At 43.7% G+C, this 11745-nt stretch overlaps 1 protein-coding gene across 1 annotated transcript; it reads left to right on the forward strand.

Moving 5' to 3' along the window:
- Window positions 1–214: 214 nt before the first annotated feature.
- mchr2b (melanin concentrating hormone receptor 2b) lies at window positions 215–10481 on the forward strand. Its single transcript, XM_029720393.1, has 2 exons — window positions 215–1190; window positions 9607–10481. Exons 1-2 carry the CDS (start codon window positions 778–780, stop codon window positions 10247–10249), a joined length of 1056 nt encoding a protein of 351 aa, XP_029576253.1. The 5' UTR covers window positions 215–777; the 3' UTR covers window positions 10250–10481.
- Window positions 10482–11745: the final 1264 nt, after the last annotated feature.

Raw genomic sequence — 11745 nt, forward strand, 5'->3', positions numbered from 1 at the left:
CTGGATTTGATTCCTTTATAACATACTAAAGGAACTGTTGACTAAAATAATGTATACTTGTTTAATGATTCTTCATTGAATCATTGGCTGTATATTTGAACCAATCTATGTAATTCTGTCATTGATGTTGTCCATCTGGATGGAGCAACATTTAATCAAAACATCGTGACACAAGTCAATTTACTTCTGACATGCGCAACAGGGTGCATGGATGAGCTGTTTTTCAGAGCAAGAAACAGATTTTAAAAAATGTGGTAGGATTTACTCACTTATCTCCCAATCAGTTTTCTCTAAACTTGATTGATGTTTTATGACGTGTTAAATGAACAAGCGAGCGATCTTTTGAATGGAGGAGACTACAATCGGATTGTTTTATCGTTCACTGAGTCAGCGAAAATGAGGTGCGCTATTGGGTAGGGAGAGAGCGCAGTGGAGACGAACGGGGAGGTCCAGTCCTGAGTGAATAATGTGTTCTCAAAGAGGCATCAGCTAGTTCCCAAGTTTGGTGAGAATGATCGATCCTTCTGCAGAATCTCATCGAAACACATACTTGAGTTGAGCTGTAGTCCATTACAAGATAAAGAAGTGCATGAACCAAAGGATACGCGCGCAGCAATTTATCCAGAATAGGTGTCCAAGTTGTGCCGCTAGAAATTTGGATAGAAGCTAGTACAGTATGACTTGTCGGCTTGACAGTGTTGCTGCTTATCTATAGCATAATACTGATCCGCGCGTTATCAATCACGACCAGGGCGGCAAATATCTAAAGATCTAAAGATGATTATAAATAGCTCGGACATATTTTGTAATTACAAAGAAGTAAGTAACTTCACCAACAACTCGTCATGTGTGAACAAGACTCAATCCTCACCCAGCTTCATCGACCTGGCGACTTTCATGCACATATTCCCGTCCATATACGGCATCCTGTGTACAATAGGAGTGATCGCCAACGGTTTGGTGATATACGCAGTGGCGACATGTAAGAAAAAGATTGTCTCGGACATCTACGTGCTGAACTTGGCCGTCGCAGATATGCTCTTCTTGTTGGTGATGCCCTTCAACATTCACCAGCTGGTCCGGGACAGACAGTGGGTGTTCGGGAACTTCATGTGCAAAGCTGTCGTGGTGGTGGATGTAAGTAACCAGTTTACTACCGTGGGGATTGTAACGGTGCTATGTATTGACAGGTAAGTCTCCCTCCTCTATTACCTTCATGTATTTAGTTAGATATAACCTGGTTTAGGATATGATTATAACATAGTTAGAACCTATACGTTATTAATTAAGAAGAAAGCATTACTGTTATGCAGCCGTTTAATATATGACCCTGGCCAGCGGTCAAGAGCAGGGATCCCGTTTGGTTCAGTTGGTAGAGCATGGTGTTTGCAACGCCAGGGTTGTGGGTTCGATTCCCACGGGGGACCAGTACAGAAAAAAATGTATGAAATGTATGCATTCACTACTGTAAGTACCTCTGGATAAGAGCGTCTGCTAAATTACTAAAAAGTAAAGTTTACTGAGCGGATGGTCAGGACCGGAGCTTTATTACAAATGAATTTCCAGATTGACCGCAAGAAGTGCAAACAGATATAATATTTGACTTAAACATAATCATTTTCAAACCTACAGTACCAGTCAAAAGTGTGGACACACCTACTCATTCCAGAGTTTTTCTTATTTTATTTTTACTATTTTCTACATTGTAGAATAATAGTGAATACATCAAAACTATAAAATAACAAATATGGAATCACGTAGCAACCAAAGTGTTAAACAAATCAAAATATATTTTATATTTGAGATTTTTAAAAGTAACCACCCTTTGCAAAAAGAAAGGAGGACCAAAGCAGTTTTCATATAATTAACTAAAATGCCTTTATTTGTGTTCAATAGAAACAAAGTTTAAAAAATTAACCACCCTTTGCCTTGATGGCAGCTTTGCACACACTTGAAATTGTCTTAACCAGCTTCACGAGGAATGCTTTTCCAACACACTTGAAGGAGTTTCCACATATGCTGAGCACTTGTTGGCTGCTTTTACCAAACCATCTCAATTGGGTTGAGACCAGGTGATTGTGGAGGCCAGGACATCTGATGCAGCACTCCATCACTCTCCTTGGTCAAATAGCCCTTATACAGCCTGGCAGTGTGGCAGCGTGTCACAGCATCATCGGACTGAGCTTGTTGTCATTGCAGGCAATCTCAACGCTGTGCGTTAAAGGGAAGACATCCTCCTCCCTCATGTGGTACCCTTCCTGCAGGTTCATCCTGACATGACCCTCCAGCATGACAATGCCTCCAGCCATACTGCTCGTTCTGTGCGTGATTTCCTGCAAGACAGGAATGTCAGTGTTCTGCCATGGCCAGCGAAGAGCCCGGATCTCAATCCCATTGAGCACGTCTGAGACCTGTTGGATCGGAGGGTGAGGTCTAGGGCCATTCCCCCCAGAAATGTCCGGGAACTTGCAGGTGCCTTGGTGGAAGAGTGGGGTAACATCTCATAGCAAGAACTGGTATATCTGGTGCAGTCTATGAGGAGGAGATGTACTGCAGTACTTAATGCAGCTGGTGGCCACACCAGATACTGACTGTTACTTTTGATTTTGACCCCCCCCCCCTTTGTTCAGGGACACATTATTCCATTTCTGTTAGTCACATGTCTGTGGGAACTTGTTCAGTTTATGTCTCACTTGTTGAATCTTGTTATGTTCATACAAATATTTACACATGTTAAGTTTGCTGAAAATAAACGCAGTTGACAGTGAGAGGACGTTTTTTTTTTGCTGAGTTTACAATGTAGAAAATAGTTAAAATATAGAAAAACCCTTGAATGAGTAGGTGTGTCCAAACTTTTTACTGGTACTGTATATACAGTGCATTCTGAAAGTATTCAGACCCCATCCCTTTCTCCACATCTTGTTACCTGGATTATGTTTGTAAGGCTTCCATTAATATTAGACATCACGCAGCAGTTATTGACAAATAGACACGCAGCACCGCCTCTCGTCTTACCAGACGTAGCTTCTCTGTCCAGCCGGTGCACGGAAAATCCCGCCAGCTCTATATCATCCTTGTCGTCGTTCAGCCACGACTAGGTGAAACATAAGATATTCCAGGTTTTAATGTCCTGTTGGTAGGATAATGATTCATTTTATTTTCCAATGATTGCACGTTGGCCAATAGAATGGATGGCAGGTGAGGTTTACTCACTCGCCTACGAATTCTCAGAAGCAGCCTGACCTCCGTCCCCTTTTTGTCTTTCTTCACGCAAATGACGGGAATTTAAGGCCCGTTCCTGAGAATGCAGTATATCCTTCGTTTCGGACTCGTTAAAGAAAAAAATCTTCTTCCAGTTTGAGGTGAGTAATCGCTGTTATGATGTCCAGAAGTTATTTTCGGTCATAAGAGACGAGAGCAGCAACATTATGTACAAAATAAGTTAAAAAAGAAGTTACAAACAATGCGAGAAAACTAACAAAATAGCACATTTGGTTAGGAGCACGTAAAATGCCAGCCATCCCTTCCTTCCGGCACCATTCTATTGTCCGTAGAACTCTGAGACAGGATTATGTCGAGACACAGATCTGCGGAAGGGCACCAAAAAATGTCTGCAGCATTGAAGGTCCCCAAACCACAGTGGCCTTCATCATTCTTAAATGGAAGAAGTTTGGAACCACCAAGACTCTTCCTATAGCTGGCCGCCCGACCAAAGTGAGCAATCGGGGGAGAAGGGCCTTGGTCAGGGAGGTGACCAAGAACCCGATGGTCACTCTGACAAAGCTCCAGAGTTCCTCTGTGGAGATGGGAGAAACTTCCAGAAGGACAACCATCTCTGCAGCACTCCAACAATCAGGCCTTTATGGTAGAGTGGCCAGACGGAAGCCACTCCTCAGTAAAAGGCACATGACAGCCCGCTTGGAGTTTGCGAAAAAGAACCTAAAGGACTCTCAGACCATGAGAAACAAGATTCTTTGGCCTGAATGCCAAGCATCACGTCTGGAGGAAACCTTGTACGATACATATGGAGAGGCATGGTGGTGGCAGCATCATGCTGTGGGGATGTTTTTCAGCGGCAAGGACTGGGAGACTAGTCAGTATCAAGGGAAAGATGAACGGAGCAAATTATAGAGAGTTACTTGATGAAAACCTGTTCCAGAGCACTCAGGACCTCAGACTTGGGCGAAGGTTCACCTTCAAACAGGACAAAGACCTTAAGCACACAGCCAAGACAACGCAGGAGTGGCTTCGGGACAAGCCTCTGAATTTCCTTGAGTGGCCCAGCCAGAGCCCGGACTCGAACCCAATCTAACATCTCTGGACAGACCTGGAAATAGCTGTGCAGTGATGCTCCCCATCCAACCTGACAGAGCTAAAGAGAAGAATGGGAGAAACTCCCCAAATACAGGTGTGCCAAGAGTGCAGCGTCGGACCCAAGAAGACTTGAGTCTGCAATCGCAACCAAAGGGGACTCAACATAGTACTGAGTAAAGGGTCTCAATACTTATGTAAATGTGATATTTCAGTTTTAAATTTGTAATACATTTGCAAAAAATGTCTAAAAACCTGTTTTTGCTTTGTCATTATAGGGTATTGTGTGTAGATTGATGTGAGTAAAAAAACTATTTAATACATTTTAGAATAATTCTGTAACGTAACAAAATGTGGGAAGAAGTCAAGGGGTCTGAATACTTTCCAAATGCAATCTATATGCGTGGGAATACTTGGGAACAGATTTCCTAAATAAAAATGAATTGGAGCTGATTTCATGGTGTTTTTAAGATCTCTTACTTCCAACAACGAACCCCCCCCCCCCAAAAAAAATGTAGAATTATTATTATAAAAATCTAATGTTGCTCAGGCTTCCAGTTCAAGAGGAATCAGTAATTCAGTAATAAAGCACAGCCAAATCAGACCAAGCATTTAGCTCCACCTGATTATCTGTGTACATGACAATCTTTGATTTGATTTGATGGCAAGGTCATACGCACCATTTTCTGGTTATCAATACATCCATATTTACATGGCCATCCCTGGGTCATGTGGATATACATTACATTGGTATCTCCACTGTCCGGCCATCATATGAAGACATCTCTACAGTAATATCTCTATGGTCCATATGAAGACATCTCTACAGTAATATCTCTATGGTCATGTGGACATCTCTACAGTAATATCTCTATGGTCCATATGTAGACATCTCTACAGTAATATATCTATGGTCCATATGAAGACATCTCTACAGTAATATCTCTATGGTCATGTAGACATCTCTACAGTAATATCTCTATGGTCCATATGAAGACATCTCTACAGTAATATCTCTATGGTCCATATGAAGACATCTCTACAGTAATATCTCTATGGTCCATATGTAGACATCTCTACAGTAATATCTCTATGGTCATGTAGACATCTCTACAGTAATATCTCTATGGTCATGAAGACATCTCTACAGTAATATATCTATGGTCCATATGTAGACATCTCTACAGTAATATCTCTATGGTCCATATGTAGACATCTCTACAGTATTTTCTCCATCCCTTGGCCTGCCTTGGATATATTTAGTGTCATGAAAGATGTAACCAGTGCAGAGCAAATTCTTCCTCTTTAGTTCTTTGATGTCACATAGCTGTAGGGTTATGTTCCTTCTCTCATAAACATATGACACACGCTGGTTAAGTACAGCAGCATCATACAGCAGATGGCAATAGACTTATTAACTTTGATTTGATTTAACATCAGCAGTAAAAAACATGTTTTCAACAACCTGTATCTCTGATCGTTTATTTTAGGATTCGACGCATCCCAAATGTACCCTTTTTTTTTCATATGTAGTGCACTAACTTTGACAAGGGCTCATAGAACTCTGGTAAAATATAGTGCACTATTTAGGGAATAGGGTGGTATTTGGGACGTAACCGTGGTTGATTTCGTGTTGTACATCAAGCAGTATGCCGGTCATCAGTCCAACTTTATTTACTTATTGCTCCCAGCTCAATTAATCCTAAAATTGTATGATATTATAATAGTATACGGTGTGCCACTTTGCAGATGCTTTCATCCAAAGTGACCTATAGTACAGTGAGTGCATTCATTCATTTAGTATGGGTATGTGATCCTTGAAGGAATTGAACCCATGACCTTAAGCCAGTGTGTGCATCCCAAATGGCACCTTATTCCCTTAATAGTACACTACTATTGACCAGGGCATATACTGCCCTACCAAGCAACAAAAAACAAAAGGCAATAGCTGCTCATAGCGTGGAACTGAGAAAAATGGCTTTTATTTACCTTGGTTTTCACAGTAACTTCATGCAGTTACTGCTAACATGACCCCCCATTTTCTCCTGAACACAAAAAAATAAAGGCAGGATACTTGTCCACATGATTAAGTATGTATATTAATGTAGCAAAAATGACATTAACACATTTCTGACCAAATTAGCAGTCTAGGACTCTGTTGAAAAACGCATTGTATATAGAATAAGAGTGCTTTTAAAATGAAGCCAATGCTCTTACCAACTGATTCACTCATGACATTATTAGATTTATTTAATGTAACATCATGATTAGAGTCCCGACTGCTCTCGGGAAGAAAAAAAACCTGTATGAATAGGCGGTATTCAAACACAAAACCTTCTATTCCAGGTTAACTAATTACTGTTTGTTTTTCTTGGGATGACAAATACCTGGTAGACAAATACTATTTAGTTATGGTGTTTTTTCTGTCTGTGTATTCACATGACATACACATGACATTCACATGACATACACATGACATACACAAGACATACACATGCCTCTGTCTGGACTAGACTGGACTGGGTAAAAAGTGATGTTTGTTACTGCAGCGTAGCCTAGCGGTTAGAGTGTTGGACTAGCAACCGTAAAGGTTGCAAGTTCAAATCCCTGAGCTGACAAGGTAGAAATCTGTTGTTCTGCCCCTGAACAAGGCAGTTAACCCACTGTTCCAAGACTGTCATTGTAAATAAGAATTTGTTGTTAACTGACTTGCCTAGTTAAATAAAAAATGGAAGAAAAAATAAATAATCCTCACAGTGGAGTCTCCTGAATGATCTGTGTAGAGCTATTTTGGGGAACACGTTCTTTGTCTCCATCCCCTCTACTCTAGACTTTCACATTCATGGAGCGACAGTACTCTGACTTGTTTTGACTGATTCAAAATCTCTGTTCTGTTACACGTTCAGATATCTCAGACACATCGTGTGTGTACTAAGACTGGAACATCACATTATCACACTGGGTTTCAATGGCAAATACCAAATGAAATCTCACTCAGTATCACATTGTGCATAAACACACGCATGCGCACACACACACACACACACACACACACACACACACACACACGCCACAAACGTGACCACCCATAATATGTACATCTGTCTGCACATACACATGAACTCAAGTACATCTACAGTATCTCTTTACAACACAGTCACATCCCTGAATACAATAATCTGTTTTCTATAATCTGTTTCTCTTGACAACACAGTCACATCCCTGAATGCAATAATCTGTTTTCCTAACCTTAGCAAGTTAGGTGAAATGGGTTAAGGTCCGAGTGGCGCAGTGGTCTAAGGCACTGCATCGCAGTGCAATAGGCGTCACTACCGATCCAGGTTCAATCCTGGGCTGTGTCGCAGCCGGCTGTGACCGGGAGACCCATGAGGTGGAGCACAACTGTCCCAGTGTCGTCCGGGTTAGGGGAGGGTTTGGCCGGCTCTGATGTCCTTGTTCCATCACACTCTTGTGATTCCTTGTGACGGTCGGGTGCATGAACGCTGACTTCGGGCGCCAGCTGTACAGTGCTTCCTCCGACACATTGGTGCGGCTGACATCCGGGTTAAGCGGCAGTGTGGCTTGGTGGGGGTCGTGTTTCGGATGACGCATGGCTCTCGACCTTTGCCTCTCCCGAGTCCGTACGGGAGTTACAGCGATGGGACAAGACTGTAACTACAAAAAAGTACCAAACTAAAAATGCTACAGTTGTCCCTGACGTGTCTCGAACATGCTAGATGGTCATAGTGTACTATGTCCTGTCCTGTCCTCCCCAACCAACCTCCCTATTGTCCTGTAAATGTTTCCCCTTAATAAACCACTCAAGTGTAACTTCTGCAGTATGCTTCAGGTCATTGTCCTGCTGGAAGGTGAACCTCCGTCCCAGTCTCAAATATCTTGAAGACTGAAACAGGTTTCCCTCAAGAATGTCCCTATATTTAGCGCCATCCATCATTCCTTCAATTCTGACCAGTTTCAAAGTCCCTGCCAATGAAAAATATGCCCACAGCATGATGCTGCCATCACCATGCTTCACTGTGGGGATGGTGTTCTCGGGGTGGTGGGAGGTGTTGGGTTTGTGCCAGACATAGCATATTCCTTGATGGCCAAAAAGCTACATTTTAGTCTCATCTGACCAGAGTACCTTTTTCCATATATTTGGGGAGTCTCCCACATGCCTTTTGGTGAACACCAAACGTGTTTGCTTATTTTTTTCTTTAAGCAATGGCTTTTTTTCTGGCCACTCTTCCGTAAAGCCCAGCTCTGTGGAGTGTACGGCTTAAAGTGGTCCTATGGACAGATACTCCAATTTCCGCAGTGGAGCTTTGCAGCTCCTTCAAGGTTATCTTTGGTCTCTTTGTTGCCTCTGATTAATGCCCTCCTTGCCTGGTCTGTGAGTTTTGGTGGGCGGCCCTCTCTTGGCAGGTTTATTGTGGTGCCATATTTTTTTCAATTTTTAATAATGGATTTAATGGTGCTCCGTAGGATTTCAAAGTTTCTGATATTGTTTTTTTAACTCAACAACTTTGTCCCTGACCTGTTTGGAAAGCTCCTTGGGCTTCATGGTGCCACTTGCTTGGTGGTGCCCCTTGCTTAGTGGTGTTGCAGACTCTGAGGCCTTTCAGAACAGGTGTATATATACTGAGATCATGTGACAGATCATGTGACACTTAGATTGTACACAGGTGGACTTTATTTAACAAATTATGTGACTTCTGAAGGTAAATGGTTGCACCAGATTTTATTTAGGGGCTTCATAGCAAAGGGGGTGAACACATGTGCACGCACCATTTTTCAGTTTTTTATTTTTTACATTTATTTTTAAACAAGTTATTTTTTGCATTTCACTTCACCAATTTGGACTATTTTGTGTATGTCCATTACATGAAATCCAAATAATAATCCATTTATATTACAGGTTGTAATGCAACAAAATAGGAAAAACGCCAAGGGGGATGAATACTTTTGCAAGGCACTGTAGTGCATTACTGTGGTCCTGTGTGGCTCAGTTGGTAGAGCATGGTGTTTGCAATGCCAGGGTTGTGGGTTCGATTCCCACGGGGGACCAGTACAGAATTTTTTTTTTAAATGTATGAAATGTATGCATTCACTACTGTAAGTTGCTCTGGATAAGGATGTCTGCTAAAATGTAAATGTAATTACTTTTGGGTCAAAGTAGTGCACTGTGTAAGGAATGGGCTCTGGTCAAAATTAGTGCACTACATAGGGAACGGGGTGAAAATGGGGCACAACCCAGGTCCCTGGTCTCTAACGGATGTGTCTCTTTGTTTCTAGATACATTGCCATCGTCCACCCCAGCTCAGACAAGCGGACAATCCAGTGGACCATCATCATCAACATCCTGGTGTGGGTTGGCAGCTTCCTGCTCACCGTGCCCGTCATGATCTACGCCATGGTGGTGAGGAAGAGCGACTTGGAGATATGCATGATGTTCCTAGACGGGCCTGAGGACATGTACTGGTACACTCTCTACCAGTCCATCCTGGGCTTCATCTTCCCTCTTATCATCATCTCCACCTTCTACTCCCTCACCCTTTACCACGTCTTCAGATCCATCCGCCGAGTCAAGCGTAAACAGTCTGTCTGGGCGAAGCGCGCCACCAAGACCGTGGTGATGGTCATTGCTCTCTTCCTGGTGTGCTGGAGCCCGTATCACGTGATCCAGGTGATTAACTTGAGCAACAACAGGCCAACCAACACCTTTGTGTATGTCTACAACATCACGATCTGTCTGAGTTACTCCCACAGCTGCATCAACCCTCTGATGCTGCTCATCTTCGCTCAGAACTACCGCGAGCGTCTCAGTCACAGGAAGGATTTGAGGAGTTCGCAGCAGAACTCCTCCAAGACCACTGTGATCAAGACAGACAGCTCCAGTGTGTCCACCGACCCAAACTACCGCTGCACTGTCATCTAATAATACAGATATCACCACTCACATATTGTGTGTGTGAATAGGTGGGCTGTCGGTTGGTCCCAATAAGACGACCAAAAGTCAACTGTTTTCGTTCTGCTATCTTCGACGAACTTTAGCGTTTATGAATTACTGAAGTTAAAGTAGCTGAACTACACTGTTATCTTTCCAGGGGATAGTGTGTGTTAGTGGATGGATGAATGGATTTAGCCGTCTGACTGTAACTGCTCCACCATCACGAAGAATCATTGTTCTGTGTCACTGATCCAAATGTTTGCTGAATCGTTATCTAAGGACAGCCTCTCTCTCTCTCTCTCTCTTTCTCGCTCTCTCCCTCTCTCTCTCTCTCTTCCCCTCTCCCCCTCTCTCTTTCCCCCTCTCCCGCTCTCTCGCTCTCTCTCCCTTTTTCCCCTCTCTCTCCCCCTCTCTCCCCCTCTCTCTCTCCCCTCTCTCTCCCCCTCTCTCTCTCCCCCTCTCTCCCTTTCTTTCCCCCTCTCCCTCTCTCCCCCATCTCCTTTTCTCTCCCCCTCTCCCCCTCTCTCCCTCTCTCCCCTCTCTCTCTCCACCTCTCCAGCAATCTCGCTCACCCTTCTCTCCCTCTCTCTGCCCCTCTCCCCTTCTCTCCCCCTCTCTACCTCCCTCTCTCTCTTCCTCTCTCTCTCTCTCTCTTCCTCTCTCTCTCTCCCCATCTCCCTCTCTCTCCCCCTCTCCCTTTCTCTTCCCCTCTCTCTCTCTTCCTCTCTCTCTTCCTCTCTCTCTCTCCCCATCTCCCTCTCTCTCCCCCTCTCCCATCTCCATTTCTCTCCCCCATCTCCCTCTCTCCCCCTCCCTCCCTCTCTCCCCCTCTCTCTCTCTCCACCTCTCCAGCAATCTCCCTCTCCCCCTCTCCCCCTCTCTACCTCTCTCCCTCTCTCTCCCCCTCTCTCCCTTTCTCTTCCCCTCTCTTTCTCTTCCTCTCTCTCTCTCTCCCCCTCTCTCCCTCTCTCCCCCTCCCCATCTCTCCCTCTCTCTCCCCTTTCCCTCTCTCTCTCTCTCTCTCTCCCTCTCTCTCCCCCTCTCTCCCTCTCTTTTCCCCCTCTCCCGCTCTCTCCCCCTTTCTCCCCTCTCCAGCAATCTCGCTCTCCCCCCTCTCTCCTTTTCTGTCCCACTCTCTCTCCCCCTCTTGCTCTCTCTCTCTCTCTCTCCCCCTTTCTCTCCCCTCCCCTCTCTCTTTGAAACGCACCCAGGGATGGAATTTAAGGATTTTTTTACTAGCCCGGTCTGAAAATACTAGATTTAGGCTACTGGGCTATCATAATGTCCATTCCTGCACACGCTTAATGACCACCACTCCCCACATGAACAAATACTATATTATACTATGGTATAAATACTGTAGTATTCACTTCAGTGTTTTTGTGGACTTTACTGTAGTAAGATTCCACAAAAACACTACAGTGAATACTGTAGTATTTGCTGTAGTACACTGTAGTGTTTACAGTTAACTAATGTATGAATAC

Source organism: Salmo trutta, chromosome 3 (genome assembly GCF_901001165.1).
Source record: "Salmo trutta chromosome 3, fSalTru1.1, whole genome shotgun sequence".
In the NCBI taxonomy this organism is placed as follows: Eukaryota; Metazoa; Chordata; class Actinopteri; order Salmoniformes; family Salmonidae; genus Salmo; species Salmo trutta.

Coding starts and splice junctions, on each gene's coding strand:
- mchr2b (XM_029720393.1), top strand. CDS start 778: ATGATTATAAATAGCTCGGACATATTTTGTAATTACAAAGAAGTAAGT. Junction 1,191..9,606: donor ACGGTGCTATGTATTGACAG/GTAAGTCTCCCT, acceptor CTTTGTTTCTAG/ATACATTGCCATCGTCCACC.